Source organism: Apodemus sylvaticus, chromosome 16 (assembly GCF_947179515.1).
Source record: "Apodemus sylvaticus chromosome 16, mApoSyl1.1, whole genome shotgun sequence".
NCBI classification, from domain to species: domain Eukaryota; kingdom Metazoa; phylum Chordata; class Mammalia; order Rodentia; family Muridae; genus Apodemus; species Apodemus sylvaticus.
The window spans coordinates 59945692-59961877 of record NC_067487.1 but is presented as its reverse complement, the minus strand read 5'-3'; the positions used below and the strand labels follow the sequence as shown (position 1 = coordinate 59961877).

General features: G+C 42.1%; 1 protein-coding gene across 1 annotated transcript in view; it reads right to left on the bottom strand.

Moving 5' to 3' along the window:
- Window positions 1-3439: 3439 nt before the first annotated feature.
- Slc30a5 (solute carrier family 30 member 5) overlaps window positions 3440-16186 on the bottom strand; it is a 28791-nt gene continuing 16044 nt past the window's right edge. The window contains exons 8-16 of the mRNA XM_052159983.1: window positions 15136-15306; window positions 14357-14645; window positions 13976-14184; window positions 13292-13449; window positions 12149-12278; window positions 9739-9931; window positions 7137-7363; window positions 4509-4637; window positions 3440-4256 (exon numbers count right to left, since the gene is read on the bottom strand). Of these exons, the coding sequence (XP_052015943.1) occupies window positions 4086-4256; window positions 4509-4637; window positions 7137-7363; window positions 9739-9931; window positions 12149-12278; window positions 13292-13449; window positions 13976-14184; window positions 14357-14645; window positions 15136-15306 (1677 nt within the window). The 3' untranslated portion in view covers window positions 3440-4085. The remainder of the gene's footprint in view (window positions 4257-4508; window positions 4638-7136; window positions 7364-9738; window positions 9932-12148; window positions 12279-13291; window positions 13450-13975; window positions 14185-14356; window positions 14646-15135; window positions 15307-16186) is intronic.

The following is a 16186-nucleotide window of genomic DNA, read 5'->3' as shown; positions in this document are numbered from 1 at the left end:
GCTGGGACTTGAATTTTCCCTGTAATTCAGCTGCCATATAATGAGGGCTTGTTTGATTTTCTTCAACTTGAGCTGCTAGAAAGAAGACTGTCTTTCAGGGCACACTTAGAAACCTTTAGACTGTTTGTGTGCCTCTGGAGTTGGTCAATTTTATCACTGAATCACTGTCCTTGGCCATATTCAGGGATGCTAGAAGTTGGTTAATTTTATCATGGAAGCTCACCTCTATCCATCGTTAACTTATCCAGAGATGCTAAAAGTAACGTACCTGCATTATCAGTTCCCCTTCCACAAACTGTCAGACATGTAAGGTCATTAAATCCATAGCTGCCCACAACTGGAAAATCAGAAGCATTATCTCCTTAAGTTTGCGATAGGGTTCACACCACAGGCTCTCAGTACTCCTAGAAGAGGTTTCGATAACTCTATGTTGGTCAACTGAAAAGCCTATTCCAGATACTTTAAACATATGCAAAAGAGGCTGATTGACCTAAAGCTATGGGCATTCAGTCTTTCTCCATTCTGTGTGTACTTTTTTTTTTTTTTCCCAGACAGGATTTCTCTGTGTAGCCCTGGCTGTCCTGGAATGCACTTTGTAGACCAGGCTGGCCTCGAACTCAGAAATCTGCCTGCCTCTGCCTCCCAAGTGATGGGATTAAAGGCGTGTACCACCACAGCCTGACTTAAATATTTATTTTTGATGGATGGTGACATATACTTTTTTTTTTTTTTTTGGATTTGGTTTTTTCGAGACAGAGTTTCCCCGTGTAGCCCTGGCTGTCCCGGAACTCACTCTGTAGACCAGGCTGGCCTCCAACTCAGAAATCCACCTGCCTCTGCCTCCCGGTGCTGGGGTTACAGGCATATGCCACCATGTGCCAGGCAGAGGCAGAGAGGCAGAGAGGCAGGCAGATCTGAGTTTGAGGCCAGCCTGGTCTACAAGTGAGTTTCAGATAGCCAGGGCTACACAAACTGTCTTGAAAAAAACAAACAACATTGTGTGTGTGTGTATTGTCAGCACACGTGTCTGTGTATCACATGTATGTAGTGCTCTGAGATGCCAACAGAGGACACTGGATCCCCTGGGGTTGTAGAGATGGTTGTGAGTTACTATGCAGGATGCTGGCCACGGCCTTTGGCGGAATAGTCCTTTATGTTATCGTCTGACACCCCTACTCCCCCAATAGCTGTAGCCATCTGTCCCCCGCTGCCAGCTCTTTCATACTGTTGCTGTAACATGTCTGTCACTGACACTGAGAAGTGACTTGGCTCAAGGTCATGCTGACCACATTCCGTTATGTTCTGTGTGAGGTTTGCTAATCTTAAGAAATCCCACAAAGCTTCATAGGACCCATCAAATCAAGGTCAATATGAACTAAAATATTCATCTAAAAGAGCTTGAGTCAGAGCTGACCACTGGGCAGCCTTTCCTGTCCCTATGCATGCGCTCACAGTGGGTTTTGTGGCTGACACTGAAGAATGCTACTAATAAGGAACAAACTTAGGACTATAATACTGGTGCTCTGTTATCTCAGTGTTCTGAAACTCCCGTTGACCACCCATCCACCATCCCCTACCTCACACAGGATCAATCAGCCTAAAGGTTAGCTGGTAATACTCTGCCTCGCAAGCCAACCGCTCCTCTCCTTGCACTTTACAATTTTGAACCTGATTTTCCTATAAAAAGTCTACCTTGACAGCAGACTAATAATGCAATTAAGTTTTTCCTTTTTGTAGTCCTGGATGTCTAGTATTAAGGTGTGTGTTTAAGAAACTATTCTTGCTTAACTGAGATCAGTTTGTTTTGTGTGAACCCTCTCTAGCTCCACCACTCAACATTTTAATATGTGCTGAAAATTCTGGACTAAAACATGCCAAGAAAGACTGGTCGGTGGTGGCGCACACCTTTAATCCGGGCACTTGGGAGGCAGAGGCAGGTGGATTTCTGAGTTTGAGGCCAGCCCGGTCTACAGACTGAGTTCCAGGGCAGCCAGGGCTACACAGAGAAACCCTGTCTGGGGGTGGGGGTGGGGGGAAGCCAAGAAAAGATAAAAAGTACCAAAGAAACTTATAACAAAGTCTTAAATCCCCTCATATATTAAAATGGGTAAGATGAAATGATTTAAAATGTTGCTATCATGATAGGAAATAGTACCTATTCTGAATTACCCCACTCATCAAAATTCATACATAATGAAAATATTCAAAGTTTGCACTGAACAGCATCCTCTGCTGGTCATAAGCTGAATGTATCTATCACAATGTCTCTACAATGACTATACATCCAGCTAAAACTGGAAAAGTATGGTAGACAAAACTAAAGCAAGTAACTATAAGATATTTCGCTTTTATGGTGTCTGAAAACCATGTACTAGTTTCAGTTACATCTTAAAAAACCTACTCTGTTACTTATGATACATTTCCCCAGAAATCAGAAAGAAGCTATAAGCACAGGTGGAGAGCACACAGCCAAGGAGGCAAGCAACAGGACCAGAAGACTGGGACTGATGGCCGCAGCCTGTGAGAGCTCTGGGGTACGGCCTGTGAGAGCCCTGGGGTGCGGCCTGTGAGAGCCCTGGGGTACGGCCTGTGAGGAGCCCTGGGGTGCGGCCTGTGAGGAGCCCTGGGGTGCGGCCTGTGAGGAGCCCTGGGGTGCGGCCTGTGAGGAGCCCTGGGGTACGGCCTGTGAGGAACCCTGGGGTACGGTCTGTGAGGAGCCCTGGGGTACGGTCTGTGAGGAGCCCTGGGGTGCGGCCTGTGAGGAGCCCTGGGGTACGGCCTGTGAGGAGCTCTGGGGTGCGGCCTGTGAGGAGCCCTGGGGTGCGGCCTGTGAGAGCCCTGGGGTGTGGCCTGTGAGGAGCCCTGGGGTACGGCCTGTGAGGAGCCCTGGGGTACGGTCTGTGAGGAGCCCTGGGGTACAGCCTGTGAGGAGCCCTGGGGTGCGGCCTGTGAGGAGCCCTGGGGTGCGGCCTGTGAGGAGCCCTGGGGTGCGGCCTGTAAGGAGCCCTGGGGTACGGCCTGTGAGGAGCCCTGGGGTACGGCCTGTGACAGGCCCTGGGGTACAGCCTGTGAGGAGCTCTGGGGTGCGGCCTGTGAGGAGCCCTGGGGTGCGGCCTGTGAGAGCCCTGGGGTACGGCCTGTGAGGAGCTCTGGGGTGCGGCCTGTGAGGAGCCCTGGGGTACGGCCTGTGAGGAGCCCTGGGGTACGGTCTGTGAGGAGCCCTGGGGTACGGCCTGTGAGGAGCCCTGGGGTGCGGCCTGTGAGGAGCCCTGGGGTGCAGCCTGTGAGAGCTCTGGGGTACGGCCTGTGAGGAGCCCTGGGGTGCAGCCTGAGGAGCCCTGGGGTGCGGCCTGTGAAGAGCCCTGGGGTGAAAGGTGACAGGGAGTAACATGATACAACTTAGTATTAGTTCTTTAATCAATTATTCATTTGCAAATACTACCAAAAATAAAAAAAATTTATTTAATGGAGTGGTTAAATTTTGTAATACACCAAGAACTATATCATAGTTCTCTATTCTCATTGTTTATGTCAAATCAGTGGTTGAAATTTCTCCTGAATAGTTTACATTTCAAGTAGAAATACAGTTTTTACTTAATGGGCTTAAGTTATAATTAGAAATCAGTTTTATATACAGAGAATTCATAAATATAGAATTTTATTCCCATTTTGTCCTTCAGATATGCAAAAAAATCCACTAAAAACTTCATCTGGGTCTTTGTAATAAACATGTAAATACATATTTACAGTGGAGATGCTTTCTATCTGAAAGTAAATGCACAGAAGAAATTTTGGTCTTCACCAGAATCCATCATTATGTGTCCATTTCTGAAGATGATGTGTACAGTTACATCATGTTCATTCCAATGTAAGATTCCTTTTAAGCACATTATTCAAACAGAGCAACAAATAGTTTTCTTATACAATGAATGCTTCATTCTGCATCTCAATTTTCTTTTAAAAAAAGACTCCTTAATCCAACAGTAGGGAGCTTCAAAAGTTTTTGTACAATTATGTGCAACTTCCACTCTGATCTGACATTATAACCTCCTCCGACCTCCGCTGTTGATGCCGTAGACTATGTCTCACATGATGTAAGTACCATCTTTGCAGTATTTCATGGATTCCATTTGCTTTGTCATAGCCAGAACATCATGAAATCCAGTACTTAGGCCAGACATATGTTGAAAGTATGCCTCCTTCTCCACTTGTATTGTTAAGTTGTTTACTCCTGCATCTTTAAGTATTCCTGTAACCTATTAAAACATTCAGAACATTAAAGAATTTAGAATAATGTATTTAGTACAAGTTTTAGTTTTTGAGACAGGGTCATAGGATTCCCGGCTGGCCCGGAATCCCTGCAGCTCTGCCTGCTTTTGCATGTCTGAGTGCTAGCATTAAAGGCAAGCCCCATCATGCCCAGCAAGACCAATATTTTTAGAGTAAAGAACTACTAAGCCATATGGTGTATACAATTCTATACATGAATTACCACAAACAAGAATTACCTGCTGCACAATTCTTTGTTCTAGCACATCAGATGCCACCTGTATATGAACTGTTCCTGCTACAATACTGGCAGAATGGCGCCAAAAATGAGGGTCTCGGTATGATATTAATCCTTCAATTTTCTGTATCTGTGAAGTAAGTGGGGAGGCGGTAAAAATGATTTTTATAAAGTATATGCAGATTTAGTCTAGAAATCATTATAATAAGCCCAGAGAAGAAAAAACAGGATACAGACAGCTTGTTTTAAGGTGTTCGAGACACAGAGACTATTTCACTTATTCTAAATGTTACCTCAGCGTATTTAATGAGCTATAGTTTTCTTTATATTGATAAACGTGGATACACACACTGTTTCAGGAATGACAGATTTAAAAGATAGCCTCAGTTTTCTTGCTTGCTTGCTTGCTTGTTTTTTTTTTGAGACAGGGTTTCTCTGTGTAGGCCTAGCTGTCCTAGAACTCACTCTGTAGTCCAAGCTGGCCTTGAACTCAGAAATGCCTGCCTCTACCTCCCAAGTGCAGGGATTAAAGGTGTGCACCACCACTGCCTGATTTTTCTTTTTTTTTCTTTTTTGGTTTTTTGGATTTGGTTTTTTGGAGACAGGGTTTCTCTGTATGGCCCTGGCTATCCTGGAACTCACTCTGTAGACCAGGTTGGCCTCCAATTCAGAAATCCATTTGCCTCTGCCTCCCAGAGTGCTGGGATTACAGGCATGTGCCACTGCCGCCTGGCCCTCTTTAAGCCTTTTTATGGAAGTGAAACAACTTATAATTTGTTGTAAAATTTTATCTGATTTTTCTTTTTTATATTTTGCTGTACTTTTCTGCAACGGGCTTATTTGTTATTATTTAAAGATCTACGTAGTGTTATTTTATGTGTATGAGTATTTTGTCTTCATGTATGTAAGTATATGTATGTTTGTAAGTGTATCTTGTGTGTGTAGTGTTCATGGAAGTTAGAAGAGGTCACTGGATCCCCTGGAACTGGAGTTATAGACAACCAAGTTGATATTCCAGTACTGGGAACTAAACCTGGGTCTTTGCAAGAGCAACATGTGCTCTTAAATGTCACAACAAGGTCTGCGTGAGGGGAATTACAAGTGCTTGTTAGAAAACTCCAAGAGAACCAGACCAGAGTCTTGTGACCTCAGTTTCCTCAGAATTATTCATGGAATGTACTTTCATGTCCCTCCCAGGTGCAGTGGAAAAGAGTGAGTTTACTTTATTTCAAATTATTCATGACAACTGGCTATTATTTATTGATATGTCCTAGGGAGAAACATGCGCATGTGTGGCTTATCCTTTTGAGTGTACACTTTACTCTATGTGACTCCTAATCCCAAGAGTATAAACTATCTGATGCCCTGAATAAAGCTGGCTTGACAATTTGTCCAACTCATTTTTAGGCTCCACTCTCCCACTGCAAATCTGAAGTCATCCCAGGTTGCAGTGAGCACCAGGCCAGCCAGAGGCATATTGCAAAATACTATCTCAAAAAAAAAATTTTTTTTTTTAATATGAAAAGATATACTATTAGCTTTGTGTGCTAATCCTCTAACTTTATAATCACAAAACAGGTTTCTACTAATTATACAGGGTATAGTTTACTTTGTTCTAAAGCACTTTTTTCTTTTCCATGGAACTGGAGTTACAGACGGCTGTGAGCGTCCATGTGTGTGTGCTGGGAATTGAACCCAGGGGCCCCCAGAGCTCTTTACTACTAAGCCCTCTTCCCAGCCCCTCCAGCACTTTTTCGAGTTAAGTTTTTTATGTGTGTGTATGTTTGTGTATGTCCAAGTTGAGTGAGGCTGTCTTCAAAAGTGCCTTCCCCCTTCTTTAAACCAGGGTATCTGGTCTGCAGCTTACAAATCAGGCTGTCCCAACCCACTGAGACTGCAGGGGACACTATCATGCCTTCCAAGTCTACATGGGTTCTAGGGATTGAACTCAGGGATTGAACTCAGAACCTCCAGCTTGTGAGGCAGGCACTCTACTGAGTGATCATCCCCTGGCTTCCTGTGTCTTCTATCTGAAACAGGGTGGTGTAGCTCAAGACAGCTTTGAGCTTCTGATCCTCCTCCCTCTACCTCTCAAGTGCTGGAGCACATCTTTCATCACGCCTGGCTCACTTACACTTTAAGTAATGTTGAAAAGAAACAAAACAAAAAACCAAAATTCTTTGCCAAACATGTGAACTGAGGTTAGAAAATCAACATCTGTGTTCCACAGCCGCTGAAATGCACTCAGCTGTCGGTGTACTGTTTCGTCGCCTTGTTCCTCTCCGTCCCCCACTCCTGCCCATTTCTCCCAACCGACCGAGTCCCTCCCTTCCCAGCAGCTGCGGTTGAGTGGATATGCAGGCACACACTCTATCACTCAGCGGATCACATCCTCAGCTCTTTATGTTTTCAGACAGTTTCACCAAAATTGCCTAGGCTGGCCTTAAATTCTGGTCAACTTACAAAGCAACTGAGATTACAGGCTTAAGCTACTAAATCTGGATCTATTTTATTTATGTTCTTTAAGCTAAACTGTATTTTATGAATTTATATCTTGCATAATATTTATTAGATCAATTCATTCAACTTTAAGTGCTATTTTTAAAAGAGAAAGTAGAAAGGAAATTACCTTTTCTAAAGCAATATGCAGCTCTTTTTCATATTCAGGTGGTAGTCTCAGAAGTAAAACTTGACAGGCATCTTTTATCAGTGGGATCACACTGAGAAATATTAACACGGCAATAAAAAGAGAGCACAGGGGGTCAGCAATAAACCATCCAAACTGCTCTATAAGAACTGTGGATACAATCACGCCAATGCTGCCCAGTGTGTCTGCCAAAACATGGAGAAATACACCTACAAATAAAACATTAGGGGCGTAAGACATTAAAGGTGATTTCATTTAACTCTTACGCACTCTAAGCATTGCTGGCTCCTGTCAGTACCAGGTGGCCCTCCAAATCGATGCAAACCTTGACATGGTCGCTGTCAAGGACTCGGGGGTATAGACTGTAAGGGTGCAGGCAACCATGACACGGTGTGCTTACGTTTAGCACAGCAGACTTTGTCTCTGACGGCCTCCTAAAGATCATGCTCGAAGCAAGTTTATTTGTTTTGTTTTTCCCCCTTGCAAGAGTTCTACTGAGCTACGTACTGAGCCTTTGAGTCAAGTTTTTCTTTTCTTACTTTCTTTTAAATATAATTTTATTTACTGTCAGTCACAATGGCACACACCTTTAGGAGGGAAAGGCAAGGCAGATCTCCCAGAATTCCAGGCTAGCCAGAGCTACACAGTAAGATCCTCTTGTCTTTAAAAAGGTTATATATATAACTAATTTCAAAAAGATCTTTTAGTAAATGATGTAGTCAAGTCTGTATTTGAAAAAAAGTTTTTTCTTAAAGGTTATTACTTCCAACAAAAATTTTAAAGTAAAATTAAGTATTCTTTGAAAAAAATCTGTCTTTATTAGTGTGTACGTGATCCATGCATGTGGATGACATGACTCAGTGCACGTGACGGGGTCAGAGCAATTTTGTGGCACTGGTTTCTCCCTTCTACCATTGCATGAGTCCCAGTGGTCACTGGTCAGCAGGCCCTTCCGAGTCCCTGTACCACCTCCCAGTTTTGACATTACCCAAATTATTAACATTAAACAATTGGTATATATGACAAAAGAGATTAATACAACCCAATTATTTTTACAATACAAACACTCCCTGTTTTGTCGGTCATGAAAGTTTATTAATGATCACTTAATTATTTCCCTGGAAATCAAAATATTCTACTGTATATATGAAAAAAAGACTACACTTATAGCAACTTATTTAAACACGGGTATTTATACACAAGTGTATTTCCTTTCTTGTTTTTAGAGTGCTGATAATCAAAGGCTACATGTATGGTAGGCGACAGCTATACAACTAGATCCATCTCTAGCTCTCACTTTCTAAATGGCTATCACGGAGCGAACACAGATCTGTCCTTACCTACTTTATGGTACTATACATCACTGTTGCCTACAGGTACAGTATTTCATAGGCTGTGGACCTTCAGAAATACTCATTCATGAGGACATTAGGTCCAGTAATCAATGACTTCCCTCCCCCCTCTTCTTAGCTACTGTTCCGTGCTGGGTCTGAGTTTCAGGGTGTGTAACTAGAGTCAGGAAACAACCGTGTTTCTGTGATGAACTGTCACTGAGCAGTGTCCTCAAGGATTCCTACAACGCTGCATTTTATAGAGTCCCTCCTTCCCTCTTCTTTCCGTGTTGGGAGTCTTGGGCATACTAGGTAAGCGTATTTCCCTGAGCTATAATCTTAGCCATCTTCTTTTAAAACATTGTGAGCAGTAATTGTGTCAGAATGTTGGAACACAGTATGGGACTCGTGTGAGAATTCTGAGTATTTGTGAAAACACCAATAAAACAAGAGTCATGTGACCTCAGTTTCTTCAAAACATGGAATTCTTCTCCCAAGTGTAGTGGATAGGAGTGAGTTTAGTTTAAATTACTTATTATTGCCTGCTGCTGTTATTTAACTAAACGTTTAAATTGTCCTTTATATGCCTCTACGGAAAAACATGTTTTGCCATGTGCAGCTTGTCTCTGTGATGTATACATCTTGAACTCATAAAAACTTTACTCACATTACCCTTTTTTAAAAAAATTATTTTTATTAGATGTCATTAGTTTTGCCTGAATGTATGTTTATGTGAAGGTGTCAGTGCACTGGAGCTGAAGTTACAGACAGTTGTGAGCGGCCACGTGGGTGCGGGAACTTGAACCCAGGTCCTCTGCCGTCTCTCCAGCCTCCATGGGACCTTTTCTTTTCTTTCTTTTTTTTAAAAAGATTTTATTTTATTTATATGAGTACACTGTGGCTGTCTTCAGACACACCAGAAGAGGACCTCAGATCTCATTACAGATGGTTGTGAGCCACCATGTGGTTGCTGGGATGTGAACTCAGGACCTTTGGAAGAGCAGTCAGTGCTCTTAACCACTGAGCCATGTCTCCAGCCCTCATGGGACCTTTCTTAACCCTCAAATTGGCTGATGCTCCAAATAAAGTTGACTATTGCATGGGACTTTAGTATGCCTCATTATTGGCTCCATTTTCCCAGGTCCCCCTGCCTCAAGAGTACCACACCACAAGGCCAATATGTAATAAAAACAAGTAGGCGCCTCAGCTCAGGAGCCAGCGGAGAGGCAGCACGGCACTTCCAAAGGACTCACCCCTCATGTTCGCATTCATGCCTCCACCCGTGAGTCCGTGGCTGTGACCATGATCGCTGTGTCCGTGGGCATGGTGGGAATGGCCGTGATCAGAGTGGCAGTTTCCTTGAGAAGCGCCGTGGCCATGGCTGTGGGCATGGCTAAAGGCACAGATACCAATAAGGTTTACTATCAGCCCTCCAATGGAAACTGGCTAGCAAAAAGGAGAAAAAAAAAAAGCTTTAATTTTAAAGCTTAGAAAAAAAAGTTGCTCTTTACAAGTTATTACATAGCTGTATGTCTTTCTACTGAGCATTTAAAAACTATTCACAGTAAACCTCACTGAATTCCCCAAGTAAATCTATAATGCTAAAAATGTGAATTGTAAACTGTTTTGGAAGGATCATTCTAACTTTCAGAGACCAGAAAAAACTGGTACAAGGATTTGAATTTACGTGGTTGGGAATGGCAGATCCTGGCATGGTGGTACATGCCTCTAATCCAGGCATTCAGGAAGCAGAGGCATGTGGATGGATCTCTGTGAGTTCCAGGGCTACCTAGTGAGACCCTGCTCAAAACAGACAGACAGGTACATCCTTGGCCCAACTGTACAACTTAGCCAAAACTCCAAATTACTTTTTGTTTTTTGTTTTTGTTTGTTTGTTTGTTTTTCAAGACAGGGTTTCTCTGTGTAGTCCTGGCTGTCCTGGAACTCACTCTGTAGACCAGGCTGGTCTCGAACTCAGAAACCCACCTGCCTCTGCCTCCCAAGTGCTGGGACTAAAGGAATGTGGGGGGAGGGGCCCACCCTTCCAAATTACCTTCAGTGTTTGAGAATTCATTCTTCATTCTCCTACTAGTACAACCCTCAGTACTAGAGGGTTGGAGAGGTGGCTCAGCCATTTAAAAGTACTGTGCATTCTTCTAGAGGACCTAGGCTTAATTCCCGAGACCTAAATGGTGGCTCACAACCATTTATAACTCCAGTTCCAGGGGACCCCATGTCCTCTCTGGCCTCCATGGGCACTGGGCATGCTATGTGATGTATATTTACATGTAGACAAAACACCCACATAATTACAAATCCAAGTGCCAGCATAGAAGAGTTAATAGTACACAACTCAAGGTCTTTTTTTTTTTCTTTTGTTTTTTTGGATTTGGTTTTTTAGAGACAGGGTTTCTCTGTATAGCCCTGGCTGTCCTGGAACTCACTCTGTAGACCAGGTTGGCCTCCAACTCAGAAATCCGACTGCCTCTGCCTCCCAGAGTGCTGGGATTACAGGCATGAGCCACCAGCACCCGGCAACTCAAGATCTTAAAAACACATCTTAATGTGGAAGAATGACTGATTAAACAGCAACAGCTAGTGAGAACTGCTGAAAGGAAAGACAGCAGGGTCAGATACAGCAGGAAAGATGCAGCAGGGTCAGATACAGCAGGAAAGATGCAGCAGGGTCAGATACAGCAGGGTCAGATACAGCAGGAAAGATGCAGCAGGGTCAGATACAGCAGGGTCAGATACAGCATGGACACTGACAGGAAGCACCTGGGAAACTGTGAGGATGGAAGAGAAGAGTGAACGTAAGGGCAGATTTCCCCGACAGATCAGACACAAGCAAATCTCAAAGAGCTCAGAAGGCAGAGTGAAGGAAGGGTGTGCTATCTACAAGAAACAACATCCATAAGGGCTGGGGATAGGAAGAACTAAAAGTTGTTATAATAGTTATATAATCTATTGGGAAAAAGTGTACCATTTTATTCTTCTCTGATTTTATCTCTAACAATGTACAAATGCCCTCAGGTATTTATTAAGTCATAAAGGAACCTGTATTTATTTATTTACTTTTTTTTTTTTTTTTGGTTTTTGAGACAGGGTTTCTCTGTGTAGTCCTGGCTGTCCTGGAACTCACTCTGTACAGCAGGCTGGCCTCCAACTCAGAAATCCGCCTGCCTCTGCCTCCCAGAGTGCTGGGATTAAAGGTGTGTTGCCACCACAGCCCAGCAGGAACCTGTATGTTTTATGTGTAGGTTCTACATACACACAGCTATGATAAAGTACAAGTCAGGCCTAGGAGACTAACAACAACATGGAATAGACCCACTATAACAATGCAATGCACTAAAAAAGAGACCTGACATCTCCAAAGTGCTAGGATGAAAGGTATGTATGCATCACCATAGTCTGCTTCAAAGTCACTTAAAACTTCAAATTTATTTATTTAAGGAATTTTTCATTTAATAGACCAGAATAAACTAGTTACCAAAACCATAGAAACTCAAACAGTGCATAAAGGAGACAGTGTACTAAGAATGGGAGTTATACTGATTTAAACAAAATTAAAACTAGACTATATCAGAAGTACAACTAGCTAACCCTTGGGAAGGAAAAGCCATAAACCAGGGACGCTTAAACAGGAGAAGAGAGACTTACTGTCAGCATGTTTGTGTCAAGTTCCGGAGGATCGATCAATCTAGCCACTGATTCCATAAACACAAAAAAAGCTATCACTATCAGGAAAAGTCCATTAATAAACCCAGAGAGGATTTCTATTCGGCCATACCTAAAAACACATAGTATTTTTTAGAAAAGAAAGACTGACAAGTATTTTAAAAATATAAACATTATAAACCTTTAAAAAAAGTGAGGAGACAAACCCAGCTTTTCATACTAAGTAAATAATAATGTAGAATTATCGAAAATTAAAATACTATCAATAACAGTAACGTTAAAAGGTATTAAAAATACTATTAAAATATTATATCATTTTATATGTAAATCCTTTATATACAAAATCCTTCTTTATGCCCGTCTTACAAAAAGCCTTATCTAATTTTTTAACAACTATTTCTTTCTAAATATCTAATGTGTACTGTGTCTCCCACAGCACAAAGATTCCGTTCTGTACCAAAATTATTTGTATATTTGGTTCATTCACTTTTCTTTCTTTTTTCAAAATATAAACAATTAGGTCTGGAGAGATGGGCCAGAAGTTATGAGCACTTGGTGTTTTGCAGAGAACCCAGGGATCCAGGAATCTGACTGCCTTTTCTGGCTTCTGTGGGCATCAGGCATGCATATGGTACACACATACATGCAGCCAAATACTTGACATGCAACAAAACAAAACAAAATGAAACGAAAGCCACACAAGACTTCCAGAATATAAACAAGCAATAAGGGGTGGATTATTTACTAAAACACCTTGCACGCGAACGTTATGATGACATTTATTGAATTATTGGCAATAAAGGGAGGATGTTTTTAAATATACTCACTTCAAATTTTGAACACTTTTAACAAGGTATGAATAGCTATGAATATGTCATGACCCCAAAGAAACATGGTGAACAAAAATGCAAACATTTTAGGTGGCATTTTTTTCTTTCTGCCTCTTAGCAGATGTGTTAGGATCTTGAGCTGACTGCCATTAAGTATCAATCAGAGCTCATATTCCCTGTCAACTTCAAATGACGTGAAGATTTGAAATTATCTGTACTGGAAGGAATACAATTCTGTTTCCAAAAATGGGATCTGCACTGTATTAAAGAAACAGTGCCAAGATAGCATACCTACCCATAGGAGAAAATCCGGGTGGCTTTCCACCGGCTCATCAGGGCAGCAAACAGTCCCATGACCAGAGCCGAGCAGTCAAAGAGCATGTGAAATCCATCTGAGATCAGGCCTAGGCTATTGGTTAGCACTCCATAGAACAACTCCACAAAGGTAAAAAGCTAAAAAGAGGTTTAAGAAATTATGGGAGGAGTATGTTGAGAAATACATCACTGCAGAGAATTATTAGATTTTAATCAATAAGAATTTAACCTTTAATTACTCAAACCTTCTTTGAAGATGTATTTAAAACTTTAATGCTGCAAACTGTATTTCATATAGATGATAAAGAAGTAGGCTAACCAGATGCATGCATTTTATAAACTAAAAGGCAACTGTTTAATTTGTATGTTCATAGCAATCAACTGACAAGGCTCTAAAATGTCAGCATCAGCGGTATGGACTGACATCCTATACAGAGGCAACTCTACCTCTTACGAGCTACTGTAGAAGTGATTTAAAGCATCCACTAAATCAGCATTTCCACGATACTGCAAAGATTGTTTGCCTCATTTGAATAGGATCCTTGCTACTAATTAGAGAAAAATGTAAACTTTAGCAGAAACTGTGAAGTACTAAAATTACACATTCCATCAAAATAACATCACTGTGCTTTAAAAATATAGCACTAATATTTAAAAATCTTACCAGATTCAAGCACAAGAAGTAAAAGATCTGCCTAGAGTCACTCTCCTCAAGAATCTGTTTTAGTGAGTCCTTAATAAACCTAGGGACCGACTGAGAGCTATGCTGAAAAGCATCCCCCATGAAGTGATAGAGTGGTGCTCCTTCAGGAGAATATCCAATAAGGGTACCTTTCTGTCCTCTCTTAGAGGGAGATGATAGGATGTTGGCCGCTACAAAGAGAAAAAAGAGGATATTATACATGTTTTGAACATTTAAGTCATCAACACGGTCACTTCATCAAGTACTAAACTGCAAGCACTGAACAATTTCTAAACTAAAGGCTTAAACATCACAAACCATGAAAGTAGATTAATGAAAATAAAAATGAGGGCGAATGCTTACACAAAATGAAGAACACAGCACTCACTACCACTCCCCCAGACAGGACATGCTCCGTGCTCTCCTGGTGTGCTGCTCTGTTCATAGCCCGAAGTTGGTCTGTTATTGGATGTGTCCAGAAATTTCCAAACAGGAGAGCACTAATAAAAATGGGAAAGGACCCATAGCGGGCACATTTGGAAACATCCATTTTGACCGAACAAACAGAATCCATATAGAAATCCAGGATCATGACAAAAAAGATGACTGTAGTGAAAGGCATGATGAGAGCGAACCAAGATTCAACTTTGCTCTAGAAGTGAAAAATACAAACAGCACAATACACAATCAGTATGCTATGGAAAGTTAATCACTCAGACTCAGTATGATTCACAAATGCCAGTTTGTAAGAGTCACAAAATATTGGGACATTTTCCCAGTGTTCCCTACTCTTGTTGAATTTTATAAATACAAAGTAGTCAAAATCTCTGAGTTTAAGATTAACTGAGTTTCCTTCACAGGTGCCTTTGGGCCAAAACAATGTGAAGTATATGCAAATGTAGTAGTATTTGACTTACATTTTTATAAACCATTAACTCCAATTAAAGAAAAAGCAAGGATAATTTAGTCCCAGCACCTGGGAGGCAGAGGCTGGGGTCACCCTGGTCAACAGAGCAAATTCCAGGACAGCCAAAGCCACGCAGATAAATCCTGTCTTATAAAACCAGAAAAAAAACTTCTGAATTGAGATTTCTTTCTAATAGTAACTGCTTTTACTTGTTACCGATATCTTTCACTCTTACCTCAGTTGTCACAGAAAGAACAATCACCCACGGGCACAGGAGAAAGACAGAAACAAGCTGGGATAAGGCCTGAAGGCGCTTAGCTCCACCAACATCTATAGAGAGCTTTCTGGAAGCCGTATGAAAACCAACTTTACAACATAAAGCCAGCACCAGCAAGAGTACTCCACCCTATGAGTGAAATGACGAAAGTCTCATTAAAAAAGCACTCATACTGTCATATTCATCTCCCTACAGACTTATGTTATTTGCAAAATTCTGAGACAAAGCTTCACTATGCATCCATAGCTTAGAACTTGCTGTGAAGACCAGGCTGACCTCAAACTCAGAGATCTGTTTGCCTTTCTTTGCTTCCTAATACTGACGACTCAGGACCCTGTACATGCTAGGCAAGCACTCTACCACTGATCTACATCCCCTGCACCACACACACACACACACACACACACACACACACACACACACACACACACACACAAACTATTTGCATGTGTGTGCACAAGTGTAGGTGCACTCACAGGAGGACAGAAGAGGCCAGAGACCTCCTGTAACTGGAGTTACAGAAGGTTTTCAGTTTCCTAGATACAAGTGCTGGGAACAGGTCCTGTGCAAGAACAGTAATTACTCTTAACACTGACCCATAGCTTCAGCCCCCAATGTTTAATTCCTGAATATATATTTGAAGCAATGGATCTATTTTCCCAGCCCCCTCCCCATACCCTCAATTATTTGCACCCGGCATGCCTGGTGTCCAGCTCTCCCAGGACTAGAGTTCTGGGAGCTGCCCTGTGCTGCAGGGGATCAAAGGAGCCCTGTAGTGGAGCAGTAAGAGCTTGTAATGGCTGAGTCATCTCTCCAGCCCCAAGAGAAGTTAGTTTAAATATAGCTTTTTGACAATATTGATGATATAGCCCAGGCTGGCCTTACATTAGAGATCCTCTTGTCTCCTCAGTGCTAGGAGTAAAGGCATGTGTTAGGTATAAATGAAATTTAAAAATTATAAATTCCATTGTGATACACGCTTAGAGGTAGAGGTAGAGGCAGAGGCAGG